General features: G+C 43.1%; 1 protein-coding gene across 1 annotated transcript; it reads left to right on the plus strand.

Moving 5' to 3' along the window:
• The first annotated feature begins 14,469 nt into the window (after positions 1-14,469).
• Positions 14,470-16,472, plus strand: LOC123412756 (pentatricopeptide repeat-containing protein At4g14170). The gene has a single exon (XM_045105695.1). The coding sequence runs from the start codon at positions 14,568-14,570 to the stop codon at positions 15,759-15,761; it is 1,194 nt and encodes a 397-aa protein (XP_044961630.1). The 5' UTR covers positions 14,470-14,567; the 3' UTR covers positions 15,762-16,472.
• Positions 16,473-16,960: the final 488 nt, after the last annotated feature.

Genomic DNA, 16,960 nt, shown 5'->3' on the forward strand with positions numbered 1-16,960 from the left:
AGTTCAATTAATCATATTACTTAAGAACTCCCACTCAAAAAGTACATCTCTCTAGTCATTTGAGTGGTACATGATCCAAATCCACTATCTCAAGTCCGATCATCACGTGAGTCGAGAATAGTTTCAGTGGTAAGCATCTCTATGCTAATCATATCAACTATACGATTCATGCTCGACCTTTCGGTCTCTTGTGTTCCGAGGCCATGTCTGCACATGCTAGGCTCGTCAAGTTTAACCCGAGTGTTCCGCGTGTGCAACTGTTTTGCACCCGTTGTATGTGAACGTTGAGTCTATGACACCCGATCATCACGTGGTGTCTCAAAACGACGAACTGTCGCAACGGTGCACAGTCGGGGAGAACACAATTTCTTCTTGAAATTTTAGTGGGAGATCACCACATAATGCTACCGTAGTTCTAAGAAAAAGAAGGTGCATAAAAGGATTAATATCACATGCAATTCATAAGTGACATGATATGGCCATCATCATGTGCTTCTTGATCTCCATCACCAAAGCACTGGAACGATCTTCTTGTCACACGCGCCACACCATGATCTCCATCATCATGATCTCCATCAACGTGTCGCCATCGGGGTTGTCGTGCTACTTATGCTATACTACTAAAGCTACGTCCTAGCAATATAGTAAACAAATCTGCAAACACAAATGTTAGTTTAAAGACAACCCTATGGCTCCTGCCGGTTGCCGTACCATCGACGTGCAAGTTGATATTAACTATTACAACATGATCATCTCATACATCCAATATATCATATCACGTCATTGGCCATATCATATCACAAGCATACCCTGCAAAAACAAGTTAGACGTCCTCTAATTGTTGTTGCATGTTTTACGTGGTTGCACTGGGTATCTAGTAGATCGCATCTTACTTACGCAAAAACCACAACGGAGATGTGCAAATTCTATTTAACCTCTCCAAGGACCGCCTCGGTCAAAACCAATTCAAGTAAAGTTGAAGAAACCGACACCCGCCAGTCATATTTATGCAACAAGGTTGCATGTCAAGCGATGAAACCAGTCTTTCGTAAGCGTACGAATAATGTCGGTCCGGGCCGCTTCAATCCAACAATACCACTGAATTGAGAAAAGACTAAGGAGGGCAGCAAATCGAACATCACCGTCCACAAAACCCTTTGTGTTCTACTCGAGATTACATCTACGCATGAACCTAGCTCATGATGCCACTGTTGGGGAACGTCGCATGGGAAACAAAAAATTTCCTACGCGCACGAAGACCTATCATGGTGATGTCCATCTACGAGAGGAGATTTGGATCTACATATCCTTGTAGATCGCACAATAGGAAGGGTTAAGAAACGCGTTTGATGTAGTGGAACGTCCTCACGTCCCTCGATCCGCCCTGCGAACCGTCCCATGAACCGTCCCGCGATCCGTCCCACGATCCGCTCCGATCTAGTGCCGAACGGACGACACCTCCGCATTCATCACACGTACAACTCGACGATGATCTCGGCCTTCTTGATCCAGCAAGCAAGATGGAGAAGTAGATGAGTTCTCTGGCACCGTGACGGCGCTCCAGTGGTGATGAAGAATCTACTCCTGCAGGGCTCCGCCCAAGCTCCGCGGAAATACGATCTAGAGGAAAAACCGTGGTGTTTGTGGTCGGGCTGTCGTGGCAAAAGTTGTCTCAAATCAGCCCTAAAACTCCACTATATATAGGAGGAGGGGAGGAGAGGCTTGCCTTGAGGGCCAAGGATCCCTTGGTGCGCCGGCTAGGGATAGGAGGAGTCCTCCTCCAATCCTAGTCCAACTAGGATTGGAAGGTGGAGTCCTTCTCCTCCTTCCCACCTCCCATTTTTTCTTTTCTCTTTGATTTCTTATCCTTGGCGCATAGGGACTCCTTGGACTGTCCCACCAACCCACTGAGGGCTGGTGCGCCACCCCTAGGGCCTATGGGCTTCCCGGGTGGGCTGGCCCCCTCCCGATGAACATCCGGAACCCATTCGTCACTCCCGGTACATTCCCGGTAATGCCCGAAAACCTTCCGATAATCAAATGAGGTCATCCTAAATATCAATCTTTGTCACCGGACCATTCTGGAAACCGTTGTGACGTCCGTGATCTCATTCGGGACTCCGAACAACATTCTGTAACCACGCATATAACTCAAGTATACTAAAACATCGCCAAACCTTAAGTGTGCAGACCCTGCGGGTTCGAGAACTATTTAGACATGCCCCGAGGTACTCCTTGGTCAATATCCAATAGCGGGACCTGGATGCCCATATTGGATCCTACATATTCTCCGAAGATCTTATCGGTAGAACCTGAGTGTCAAGGATTCATATAATCCCGTATGTCATTCCCTTTGTCCTTCGGTATGTTACTTGCCCGAGATTTGATCGTCGGTATCCGCATACCTATTTCAATCTCGTTACCGGCAAGTCTCTTTACTCGTTCCGTAATACAAGATCCCATGACTTACACTTAGTCATATTGCTTGCAAGGCTTGATTGTGATGTTGTATTACCGAGTGGGCCCCGAGATACCTCTCCGTCACACGGAGTGACAAATCCCAGTCTTGATCCATACTAACTCAACGGACACCTTCGGAGATACCTGTAGAGCACCTTTATAGTCACCCAGTTCCGTTGCGACATTTGATGCACACAAGGTATTCCTCTGGTGCTAGTTAGTTATATGATCTAATGGTCATAGGAACAAATACTTGACACGCAAAAAACAATAGCAATAAAACTACACGATCAATATGCTACGTTCATAGTTTGGGTCTTGTCCATCACATGATTCTCCTAATGATGTGATCCCTTTATCAAGTGACAACACTTGCCTATGGTCAGGAAACCTTGACCATCTTTGATCAACGAACTAGTCAACTAGAGGCTCACTAGGGACAGTGTGTTGTCTATGTATCCACACATGTATTTATGTTTCCAACCAATACAATTATAGCATGGATAATAAACGATTATTACGAACAAGGAAATATAATAATAACTAATTTATTATTGCCTCTTGGGCATATTTCCAACAAAACCCACCATATAACTTCCTCAAAACAGCCACCATACCTACCTATTATGGCATTTTCATAGCCATTCCGAGGTATATTGCCATGCAACTCCCACCGTTCCGTCTCATGACATGTGCCGTCACTTTCATATTGCCATTGCATGATCATAATATAGCTAGCGAGATGTTTCAACGTCATACAGTAAGTTAGATCGTTGCACATCCCGGTACACTGCGGAGGCATTTCATATAGGGTCATCATTGTTCCAAGTATTGAGTTGTAAATAAATAAAAGTAGGATGATCATCATTATTAGAGCATTTTCCCATGTGAGGAAATAAAAAAATGAAAAAAAGAGGCCAAAGATCCCAAACAAAAAAAATGAGAGAAAAAGAGAGAAGGGACAATGCTACTATCTTTTTCCACACTTGTGCTTCAAAATAGCACCATGTTCTTCATGATAGAGAGTCTCTTGTTTTGTCACTTCCATATACTAGTGGGAATTTTCATTTTATAACTTGGCTTGTATATTCCAATGATGGGCTTCCTCAAAATTGCCCTAGGTCTTCGTGAGCAAGCAAGTTGGGTGCACACCCACTAGTTTTCTTTTTGAGCTTCCATACACTTATAGCTCTAGTGCATCCGTTGCATGGCAATCTCTACTCATTCACATTGATATCTATTGATGGGAATCTCCATAGCCCATTGATACGCCGAGTCAATGTGACCATCTCCTCCTTTTTGCCTCACAACCTCCACCACACTCTATTCCACCTATAGTGCTATATCCATGGCTCACACTCATGTATTGCGTGAGAGTTGAAAAAGTTTGAGAAAGTAAGAGTGCAAAAACAATTACTTGGCCAATACCGGGGTTGTTCATGATTTAAATTCGTTGTGTGGGGAAGATGGAGCATAGCCAGACTATATGATTTTGTAGGGACAACTTTCTTTGGCCTTGTTATTTCAAAAGTTCATGATTACTTTGCTAGTATGCTTGAAGTATTATTGTTTTCATGTCAATAGTAAACTATTGTTTTGAATCTTACGGATCTGAACATTCGTGCCACAAGAAATAAGTTACAAAGGACAAATATGTTAGGTAGCATTCCACATCAAAAATTCGGTCTTTATCACTTCCCTTCTCGAGGACGAGAAGGAGTTAAGCTTGGGGATGCTTGATACGTCTCCAACGTATCTCTAATTTTTTATGGTTCCATTCTATTATCTTGTCAACTTTGGATGTTTTATATGCATGAATATGCTATTTTATATCTTTTTTGGGACTAACCTATTAACCCAGTGCCTAGTGCAAGTTTCTGTTTTTTCTGAGTTTTTGACCTTTTTCAGAACGGAGTCCAAATGGGATAAAACTTTCGCGGTGATTTTTTTTGGACCAAAAGAGACCCCCGAAGCTTTGGAAGAAGGCTAGAAGAGCCATGAGGGAGTCACAAGCCCAGGAGGTGCCCCCTAGACCGCACCTAGCAGGCTTGTGACCTCCTCGTGGGCCCAACCGACGTAATTCCACTGCCATAAATTCCTATAAATACAAAAACCCCCAAAAAGAAACCTAGATCGGGAGTTCCGCCATCGCAAGCCTATGTAGGCACCAAAAACCTACCGGGAGCCCGTTCCGGCACCTTGTCGGAGGGGGAATCGATCCCCGGTGGCCATCTTCATCATCCCGGTGATCTCCATGACGAGGAGGGAGTAGTCCACCCTCGGGGCTGAGGGTATGTACCAGTAGCTATGTGTTTGATCTCTCTCTCTCGTGCTCTTGAGATGTCTTGATCTCGATGTACCGCGGGCTTTGCTACTATAGTTGGATCTTATGATGTTCATCCCCCTCTCCCTTCTTGTAATGAATTGAGTTTCCCCTTTAAAGTTATCTTATCGGATTGAGTCTTTAAGAACACTTGATGTATGTCTTGCACGTGTCTATTTGTGGTGACAATGGGATATTCATGTGAGTACTTGATGTATGTTTTGGTGATCAACTTGCGGGTTTCGTGACCTTGGGAACCTATGCATATGGGTTGGCACACGTTTTTACTCTCCAGTAGAAACTTTGGGGCACTCTTTGAAGTTCTATGTGTTGGTTGAATAGATGATTATGTGATTGTGTGATGCATATTGTATAATCATGCCCACGGATACTTGAGGTGACAATGGAGTGTCTAGGTGACATTAGGGTCTTGGTTGATATGTGTCTTATGGTGTTATTTTAGTATGAACTCTAGGATAGATTGAACCGAAAGAATAGCTTCGTGTTATTTTACTACGGACTCTTGAATAGATCGATCAGAAAGAATAACTTTGTGGTGGTTTCGTACCCGACAATAATCTCTTCGTTTGTTCTCCGCTATTAGTGACTTTGGAGTGACTCTTTGTTGCATGTTGAGGGCTAGTTATATGATCCAATTATGTTATCATTGTTGAGAGAACTTGTACTAGTGAAAGTATGAAACCTAGGCCATGTTTCCACGCATTGCAATACCGTTCATGCTCACTTTTATTATTAGTTGCCTTGCTGTTTTTGTAATTTCAGATTACAAAAACCTATATCCACCATCCATATTGCACTTGTATCACCATCTCTTCGCTGAACTAGTGCACCTATACAATTTACCATTGTATTGGGTGTGTTGGGGACACAAGAGACTCTTTGTTATTTGGTTGCAGGGTTGCTTGAGAGAGACCATCTTCATCCTACGCCTCCCACGGATTGATAAACCTTAGGTCACCCACTTGAGGGAAAATTGCTACTGTCCTACAAACCTCTGCACTTGGAGGCCCAACAACGTTTAAAAGGAGAAGGTTGCGTAGTAGACATCAATCTGCATCCCCCAGGGTGACAATAACCGGGATTCTTTCCGGTGATTACCGTAGTTTGAGGAGTTCATCTATTCACTAAGTGCTAATTCTTTGGTCTGGTTCTCTATTAAAAGGAGGCCTTAATATCCCTTAGTTTCCATTAGCTCCCCGCTGCCATGGGAGGGTAGGACAAAAGATGTCATGCAAGTTCTTTTCCATAAGCATGTATGACTATATATGGAATACATGCCTACATTACATTGATGAATTGGAGCTAGTTCTGTATCACCCTATGTTATGACTATTGCATGATGAATGTCGTCTGACATAATTATCCATCACTGATCCATTGCCTACGAACTTTCCACATATTGATCTTTGATAAGTTACTTTTCTGTTGCTATTGTTACAATCACTACAAAACTGCTACTGTCACGTTTGCCACCGCTACCGTTACTTCCATACTACTTTGCTACTAAATACTTTGATGCAGATATTATGTCTTTCAGGTGTAGTTGAATTGACAACTCAGTTGTTAATACTCGAGAATATTCTTTGGCTCGCCTTGAGTCGAATCAATAAATTTGGGTGGAATACTCTACCCTCGAAAACTGTTGCGATCCCCTATACTTGTGGGTTATCACTACCTCTATTTTGTCACTGGGTGGGGACACCACAAGGTTGAACCCAAAACCAAGCACTTCTCCCGTTGCAAGAATTACCAATCTAGTTGGCCAAACCAAACCAATAACTCCAAGAGACTTGCTAAGACATGAAATCATGCATATAAGAATTTAGAGAAGATTCAAATAATATTCATAGATAATCTGAACATAAACCCACAATTCATCTGATCTCGACAAACATACTGCAAAAGAGTATTACATCGGATATATCTCCATGAAGATCATGAAGAACATGGTATTAAAGAACAAAGAGAGAGAAGAAGACATCTCGCTACTAGCTATGGACCCGTAGGTCTGTGGTCAACTACTCACGCATCATCAGATTGGAAATGGAGTTGATGTAGATGTTCTCCGTGATCGATTCCCCCCCTGACAGATTACTGGAAAAGGCTCCCAGATTGGATCTCACGGGAATAGAGGCTCTCGGCGACAGAAAAGTATTTTTTTGGTGTTGTTCTGGTATTGGGGAAATATTTGGGAATTTATAGAATGAATATTAGGGTTAGGAGGCCTCCACGGGGGCCACAAGCTAGGGGCGCCCCCCTAGGGCGTGCCCTACAGCCTTGTCGTCTCCCGGCAGGTCTCCTGCCCCCTTCTCCAAGTATGGCAGGTTTCTTTTGGACCAAGAAAAATCGTTCCAGAAATTGTATTCCGTTTGGACTCCATTTAATATTCCTTATCTACAATACTCAAAAACATGGAAAAACAGAAACTCGCACTAGGCTCTACGTTAATAGGTGACTCCCAAAAATAATATAAAATAGCATATTAATGCATATAAAATATCCAAAACAGATAATATAATAGCATGGAACAATCAAAAATTATAGATACGTTGGAGACGTATCAAGCATCCCCAAGCTTAATTTTCCTACTCGTCCTCGAGTAGGTAAATGATAAAAACAGAATTTTTGATGTGGAATGCTATCTAAGATATTTATCCATGTAATATTCTTTATTGTGGCATGAATATTCAGATCCATAAGATTCAAAAAAAGTCTAATATTGACATAAAAACAATAATATTTCAAGCATACTAACAAGGCAATTGCGTCCTTTCGAAATAACATGGCCTTAGAAAGTTATCCCTACAAAATCATATGGTCTGGCTATGCTCCATATTCCCCACACAAAGTATCTAAATCATGCACAAGCCCGATGAAAGTCAAACAATTGATTCACACTTTTTATGTTCTCAAACATTTTCAACTCTCACGCAATACATGAGTGTGAGCCATGAATATAGCACTATAGGTGAAATAGAATATGGTGGAGGTTGCAAGAAAAAAAGGAGAAGATACTCTCACATCAACTAGGCATATCAATGGGCTATGAAGATGCCCATCAATAGATATCAATGTGCTTGAGTAGGGATTTCCATGCAACAAATGCACTAGAGTTGTAAGTGTATGAAATCTCAAAAAGAAAACTAAGTGGTTGTGCAAAAGATGAAACTCCACTAGTTATATGAAAATGACAAAATAGGAGACTCTCTATGAAGAACATGGTGCTACTTTGAAGCACAAGTGTGAAAAAAGATAGTAGCATTGTCCCTTCTCTCCTTCTCTCATTTTTTCCTTTTTTTGGGTGGGCATCTTTGGCCTTTTTATGGGCTTCGTTTGCCTCTTTTATTTTTTGTAAAGTCCGGAGACTCATCCCAACTTGTGTGGGAATCATAGCTTCCATTATCCTTTCCTCACACGGGACAATAATCTAATAATGCCAATCATCACACTTTTATTTACTTACAACTCAAAGATTACAACTGGATATCTAGAACAAAATATGACTCTATAAGAAATATGGAAGTGATGGTGTGTGTCATAAAAAAACGCGACGGTGGTGTTGCATGGCAATATATATCGGAATGGCTATGAAAATGGCATAATAGGTAGATATGGTGGCTGTTTTGAGGAATGTATATGGTGGCTGTTTTGATGAAGGTGGGTTTAATGTACCAGCAAAAGTTGCGCGGTACTAGAGAGGCTTGCAAATGTGGAAGAGTGAGAGTGCGTATAATCCATGAACACTACATTAGTCATAAAGAACTCACATACTTATTGCAAAAGCCTATTAGTTATTGAAGCAAAGTATTAGATGCATGCTCCTAGGGGAAGGGTTGGTAGGAGTTAACCATCGCGCGATCCCGACCTCCACACAAAGTTTGACAATCATTAAACAAATCATGCTCCGACTTCATCACATGGTTCACCATACATGCATGCTACGGGAATCACAAGCTTTAACACAAGTACTTCTTCCAATTCACAATTACTTACTAGAATTACTCTCATATTACCATCTTCATATCTCAAAACTATATGCAAGGAATCAAACTTCTCATCATATTCAATGCACTTGATATGAAAGTTTTTATTATATCCCTCTTGGATGCCCATTATATTAGGACTAAATTCATAACCTAAACCAATTACCATGCTGTCTAAAAGACTCTCAAAATAATATAAGTGAGGTACGAGAGTTTAATAATTTATATAAAATAAAACACCACCGTGCTCTAAAAGATATAAGTGAAGCACTAGACCAACATTGCCTAGCTCAAAAGATATTAGTGAAGCACACAGAGTATTCTAATAAATTCACGATTCAGCGTGTCTCTCTCAAAATATGTGGGCAGAAAGGATGATTGTGGCAAACTAAAAATTAAAGACTCATATCATACAAGATGCTCCAAGCAAAACACATATCATGTGGTGAATAAAAATATAGCCTCGAGTAAATTTACCGATGGATTGAAGACGAAAGAGGCGATGCCTTCCGGGGCTTCCCCAAGATTAGGCTCTATGGTATCCTTGAATATGGCTTGGGTGGCATGGGAATCCCCAATATTAGGCTCTTGCCACTCCTTATTCCATAGTCCATCAAATCTTTACCCAAAACATGAAAACTTCACAACACAAAATTCACCAGAAAACTCATGATATCCGTTAGTATAAGAAAACTAAATCACCACTTTAGGTAGTATTGTGAACTCATTCTTTATTTATATTGGTTTAATATTTAATGTATTACAACTTATCCATGGTTCATACCCCCCGATACAACCCATATATTCATCAAAATAAGCAAACAACACAAAGAAAACAGAGTCTATCAAAAAACAGAACAGTCTGTAGCAATCTATAAACTTTGAATATTTATGTAAATCCAAAAATTCTAAAAAACTTGTACACTTTGGGAAATTTATATATAAATATTTTTTTAAAAAATCAGATCAAAAGAACAATTCATTAAATTTACAAAATTCCTGGACTGAGAGCGAAAGTTTCTGTTTTTCAGCAAAATCAACTTGCAAACACCATAGACCATCCCAAAGGTCTTACTTGACTCAAACACTAACTAAAACAAGAAAACACAATTATTACAGAGATAATAATGTGTGCAGCACTCAAAAAAAGAAGCAAAAACAAAAACATAAAAATAAAATTGGGTTGTCTCCCAACAAACGCCATTGTTTAACGCCCTAGCTAGGCATAATGCAATAGATCTAGGTATTGTCATATAGTAAGGGAGATCATCAATGCTCATCTCATACTCCCTTATTTCAGAAGCAAGTTTCCTCTGTAGTAAGCAAAAGTAATCAAAAGGGCTAAATTTAATAGGACAAGGATCCTTAAGATCAAGTGCGGGAGGAATAGGTTCCTCCTTCGGCCCTCTATAGTGTATAATCAATTCATCATTGTAGGCTTTCCTCCGGTGGAAGGTCATAAGTCTATATCTTAGTATGGACTCTAACCCATTATTTTGTATAGCAAAATTATCATTGAGTTCATAAATCTTATCAACCAAAACCTCAAGAGGAACCCTTTTCTCAGACTTTCGTTATGAGCAACATAATCTGGAGACTGCAATCTCATTATTTCTTCTTGATTAAAAAGGATCTCCTCTATGTGGGGACATCCACCAATAATCTTATAATGAGCAAAAATTTCACTAGCCTCTTTCATGATGAATCTAAACTCATGGGCTAGAAATATAGTGGTGGCACGCTTAACGGAAGCAAGCTGAATATTAGAGAACTCAAGAAAAATCCTTTGTATGCAAGGATGCATATGAACAAATTGCCTCTCCAGTTTTTCTTAGTAGTGTTATGGAGTCTGTAATACTTTAGTTTTATTGAGGATAGACCCTCCTAAAGTAGGCAGCATACCAGCACAAGTAAAGAAATCTTGAATAACACCTTTTCCAATAATATTGCCGCTACCTATGCAGAATTTTTTGTATGCTTGATAGTAGGTTATCTATGAGAATCGTTATTCTCTTCAAGATTATCACTATCATTTTCAATGTAAATATCCCCAAATTCAGACATGGTGGCAACGAATAGATCTAGCACACAAATCTTTTTGGTATTTTCTGAAAATTGTTTTAGAAGTCAGGGAGAGGAAAACAAGAGGCAAATGGAAAATAAAGTAGATGCAAGAGATGAGTTTGTGATGGGTACTTGGTAGGCTTGATCTTGCTATGCATCCTCCCCGGCAACAGCGCCAGAAATCCTTCTTGCTACTTCTTGAGCTTGTGTTGGTTTTCCTTTGAATAGGAAATGGTGATGCAGCAAAGTAGAACGTATTTCCCTCAATTTGTTGAGAACCAAGGTATCAATCCAGTAGGAGGAACAAGCAATGCCCCAATCTTAGCACCTACACAAATAATCAAACACTTGCACCCAACGCTAAAAAGGGGTTGTCAATCCCTTCACGGTTATTTGCAAGGATGAGATCTGATAGAGATAGATATAAAAGATTGCTAGAACTAAAAGTAAAACAGAAGTAAATAAATGGCAGCAATATATTTTTTGTATTTTTGGTTTATAGATCTGAAAGTATAATATGGAAAATAGACCCGGGGGCCATAGGTTTCACTAGAGGCTTCTCTTATGAAGGAAATTAATACGGTGGGTGAACAAATTATTGTCGAGCAATTGATAGAAAAGCGAATAATTATGAAGATATCCAAGGCAATGATTATGCATATAAGCATCACGTCTGTGTCAAGTAGACCAAAACGATTCTGCATCTACTACTATTGCTCCACACATCGACCGACTCCTGCCTGCATCTAGAGTATTAATTTCATGAAGAATAGAGTAACACATTAGGTAAGATGACATGATGTAGAAGGATAAACTCAAGCAATATGATGAAAACCTCATCTTTTTATACTCGATGGCAACAATGCAATATGTGCCTCGCTACCCCTACTTTGTCACTAGGTGAGGACACCGCAAGATTGAACCCAAAACTAAGCACTTCTCCCATTGCAAGAATTACCAATCTAGTTGGCCAAACCAAACCAATAACTTGAAGAGACTTGCTAAGATATGAAATCATGCATACAAGAATTTAGAGAAGATTCAAATAATACTCATAGATAATGTGAACATAAACCCACAATTCATTAGATCTCGACAAACGCACCGCAAAAGAGTATTACATCGGATAGATCTCCATGAAGATCATGAAGAACATGGTATTGAAGAACAAAGAGAGAGAAGAAGACATCTAGCTACTAGTTATGGCCCGGTAGGTTTGTGGTGAACTACTCATGCATCATCAGAGAGGCAATGGAGTTGATGTAGATGCTCTCCACGATCGATTCCCCCTCCGGTAGATTACCAGAAAAGGCTCCTAGATTGGATCTCACGGGAATAGAGGCTCCCGGCGGCGGAAAAGTATTTTTTGGTGTCATTCTAGTATTGGGGCAACATTTGGGAATTAATAGGACAAAGATTAGGGTTAGGAGTCCTGCAGGGGGGCCCACAAGCTAGCCCCCCTAGGGCGCGCCCTACAGACTGGTCGTCTCCTGGCAGGTCTCCTGCCCCCCTTTCCAAGTCTGGTAGGTTTCTTCTGGACCAGAGGAGGAACTCTCCTGCTATCTAAGGGGAGGCCAAGGAAGAAGAAGAAGGAGGGGGATCTCTCCCCCTCTCTCCGGTGGCGTCGGAGTGCCGCCAGGGCAAGGAGTGTGACGATGATCTACATCAACAATCTTGCTGCTCTGAACACCAGCTCTCTTCCCCTCTATGCAGCGGTGTAACTCCTCTTTTCCCGCTATAACTCTCTACTTAAACATGGTGCTAAGCACTACATACTATTTCCCAATGATATATGGCTATCCTATGATGTTTGAGTAGATCCGTTTTGTCCTACGGGTTAATTGTGATATGATGTTATTGATATGAATTGTGTGATGATATGGTGCTATCCTAAGGTGCCTTCTGTGAGGCGCACACGTGAAGGATACATGCTGGAGGGTTTGCAATATGTTCATAATTCGCTTATAGTGCGTGTCGAGAGTGACAGAAACTTACATCCGAGTAAGGGAGTTGTGTGCGTATGGGAGTAAAGAGGACTTGATGTTTAATGCTATGGTTGGGTATACCTTAATGATTCGTAGTAGTTGCAGATGCTTGCTAGAGATCCAATCATAAGTGCATATGATCTAAGTATGGAAAGTGTGTTAGCATATGCCTCTCCCTCATTGCACATGATAAATATCTATCATGTTAGATTCAATTGCCTATGGACAATCTTTTTCTTCTGTTACACAAAAAGCTTACTACTAAACAACCCCTAACTTTTATTTCCACGCTCTTTATTTTCTTCCAAACCTATCTATTACACCTACTAAGTACTTTTAGTTTTATTCTTGTTTTAGGTAAAGCAAACGTTAAGTGTGTGTAGAGTTGTATTGATGGTCAAGAAAACTTGAGGGGAAATTTGATTTACCTTTAGCTCCTCGTTGGGTTCGACACTCTTATTTATTGGAAAAGGTTGCAAACGATCTCCTATGGGTTATCAATCCGGTAACGATGAATCGAAGCAGGACCACCAGACGCGGCACGAGCCATCACGCATACCGAGCACCATGCCAGAAGGCACATGGGAGCGCCACCCGAGGCCTTGGACTACCACGGTCCCTGGCTGTAGTCCACGCGCCCGCCGACGACAACAGGAGCAAGCACTTCGCGACGAGCCACCTCCCAGCGTCTCACCGGGCCCCCGAGCAGCCCGAGCAAACTGCGGCAGCCAAACCACCGCACCACACTCCCCGGAGACCCATGACGCCCACGCCACACCCAGCACGCGGACGTTGGACCTCCTACAAGACCACACAGCAGCCCGACGTGCCCGACTCGAGCCAGCCCGCACGAACGCCACATCCGTGCCACATAGATGCTTCGCCCCGCACAAGGCCGCGCCGTGGGCCATCGCCACCTCGCGCCAACCAATGCAAGAGAGCACGATTGCCACTCCTCGTTGCATACGTCGTCGTCGGCCTGATGCGCCCGGCCGAGCTGCGTCGCGTGCACCCACAAGACCGGACGCCCCGCGCCGCTCGGACGCCTCATGGGGAGGGAAGAGTCCCGCCGCCGCCGACGCACACACGGGCTTTGCCCGACGACGTTCCCCGGCGACGACAAGGGAAGGGAGAGGTGAGGTGGGGGCCGGCGACGGCGGGACGGTAGGGTTGCGCCCGGACCGCTCGTGGGAGCGACAAGGGGCTGAGATCTGGTAGTGATGAATGAGGAGGAAAGGGGAGAAAAAGAGAAAGGACGTGTGAAGAAGATAGATGGTCCTTAAGAAATAAGGCTTTGTTTGGTACTAGTGTTTTTGAAGAGATTGGTGGGGATAATCCCCCAAGGGATTGGGTGAAACCCCAACCTTCACCCAATCCCTTCAAATCCCCATTTATCCCAATACACTAGGTAGGGGTAGTGTATTGGTTATTGAGAAAAATGCACTATAATTTGAGGATTTGAGGGGAAATGTGGGGATGAAACATGTCAAATACACTAGAACCAAATGGTGTTATGTGATGTGTGAGGATTGAGGGGTTTAACCGGAATAATCTCCACAAATTTTCTAAAATACACTAGTATCAAACAAGGCCTAAAGGGGAGGGGAGGGGGATTGGGAAGAAATCACCCAGATGAAACAGAACATTCTCCAGAAAAAAAGAAACACAAAAAACTCCGCGGTTCGGACGACACGACGACCGGCGTTGATTAACCGCTCTCGGCGGCACCCGATGCCGCCCCCCGCCACGCTCCCCTCCTTCAACGCCTTCGTCGCCTCGCTCGCGCGCTCCGGCAGCCCCTCGCAAGCGCTCCTCACCTTCCGCGACATGTTCGCGCGGGGCTTCCCGCCCGACCACTTCACCCTGCCCCCGGTCCTCCGCAGCTGCGCGCTCACCGGCTCAGCCGCCTTCGCTGCCTCCTCGCACGCGCTCTCCGTCAAGATAGGCGCCCAGGGAAACCTCTTCGTGGCGTCCGCGCTCGTGCAGTGCTACTCAGGTATGTCCAACCTCCCCGATGCGCGAAGGGTGTTCGACGGAATGCGCGAGAGGGATGCCGTTCTGTGGACGTCTATGCTGTCCGCGTACGCGCAGTGTGGGCAGCCAGAGGAGGCTCTGCGGCTGTTCCAAGGGATGGTGGTGGCCGAGGTGCAGCTGGACCCGGTGGTCATGGTCAGCCTTCTTCTCGCGTGTGGCCAGCTCGGGTGGCGGCGGCATGGGAGAAGCGTGCATGCATGCTGCATTCGGATGTTCCTGGGGATGCCGTTGCCTCTAGGGAACGCGCTTGTGGACATGTATGTCAAGTGCGGTGAGCTTGAATTTGCTGAACGGGTATTTTCTGTGATGCCCAGGAGGGATGTTATCTCGTGGAGTGCTCTGATTGTTGGCCATGGTTTGAATGGTCGTCCTGATGTTGCTTTGAGGCTCTTTGATGAAATGGTGGCCAAACGAGTGGTACAGAACTCAGTCACCTTTCTTGGCGCCCTGTCGGCCTGCGTGCATTCAGGCATGGTGGACAAAGCGTATGCTATATTCGAGCAGATGAAAAAGCGGGGCATCAAGCCTGAGCTGAAGCATTACTCTTGCATGGCTGATGCGTTAGGGAGGGCAGGCCGTGTTCTTGAGGCAGTTAAACTCACAGAGGAAATGCCTTGCCAGCCTGACGAGGCTATCCTGTGTAGTGTATTGGCAGCTTGCCGAGTTCATGGTGAAATGGACGCTGCGGAACGGATTTCAAAGAGATTGATGGGCATGTCTCCTGCAAAGAGCGGGTACTACATGAGCTTGGCGAACATATATTCAGATGCTGGAAGGTATGATGACGCAGAGAGAATAAGAGGCTTCATGAAGGAAGTTAAAGTCGACAAGCTTCGTGGATATAGTTCAGTTGAACTGGATGTTTCTCTCTCTGAACCAAAAAAGGTATAATTAGTTCCGTATAGTGCGCAATGGATTTTGAAGCACTTGAGCAGTTTGGCAAGCCTGGTGACATACATTCAGTGCAGCGTGTGCTTTGAAGAAAAATATAGGCACCTGATGGAAGGGAAGTGCAAAGACTTGGCAACTCAACAAGACAGTTTTGGGGAGGTTTATGACATCACAGAGAGATGCTGAGTTAGTGCATTCATAGTGGAAGCTTTGTTTATGGTATTAGCAGCATGGAGTTAGTATCGTCAAAGTGTGAAGTGTCAAGAGGTGTGGCCCACACCGTGTGGGGAAGGCATTTCTTTGAGCAGACAAGGACAAAATTCAAGAGGCTGATGAAACAGCACATGATGATCACATACAGGAAGCACACCATCCTCCTACGTGTACTTCAGTCATGAGAGAATATATGGCTCTTGCTTGATGAGTTGCCAATGGGGTTCAAATAGCTTCTGAAACTGACTCAAAAGATTATCTTCAAATATCTGAGCATCTGACCAGCAAGGTCTAAATTAAGATCAATGTTGTATTCACTGGAAAGTATTTAATAAGAAAATTCATTGCAGGTACCACTGTTAACTGGTAAGGCTTATTCACTAGTACAATTTGTCCTTTGAGATTCTGTGGAACTGGACTACCGGAGAGGAAGGCAACAATGTTCTTCTGTGGTTTCTAATTTTTGTTCGCCATGTCAATGATTGATTTGGTAACTGAGATTCTCAGCTCTGCTGTTGTTCAAACTCCATAGTATCAAGTGATTCTTAACTAGGAGAAGGTTCATATTACCCACCTGACTTTCTAGTTCATGTTTTCCAACCACCTAAGAATTACTCGTGGGAAGAGGCAGTGGGAAAACTGAAGTAAAATATATGCACATTCGATCAGTTTGAGTCTAATCCCTACCTATCCGAACAGACTTATGCGAGATACCAGTGTTTTTTTTTAAACAAGGCAAAGGACTTGCCATTTTTATTAATTAAGGAGAAGGTTTAGACAGGAGCCGCAAAGCGGCAAAAATAAAAGATTACTCTTGCGATATAAGTGCACTCAGATGTTTAGCTCCCGCCAGCGCCCATAGGTGGGCCTCCTTTTTTATCTTATCGATAATAATGGTGGTCGGTGAAGCCGTGTTGTGAAAAACTCTCGCGTTTCTCTCCTTCCAAATTTCCCACATTACCAGCATCAGAATCTAGCCTAAAGCT

This window comes from Hordeum vulgare, chromosome 1H (genome assembly GCF_904849725.1).
Source record: "Hordeum vulgare subsp. vulgare chromosome 1H, MorexV3_pseudomolecules_assembly, whole genome shotgun sequence".
Taxonomy (NCBI): domain Eukaryota; kingdom Viridiplantae; phylum Streptophyta; class Magnoliopsida; order Poales; family Poaceae; genus Hordeum; species Hordeum vulgare.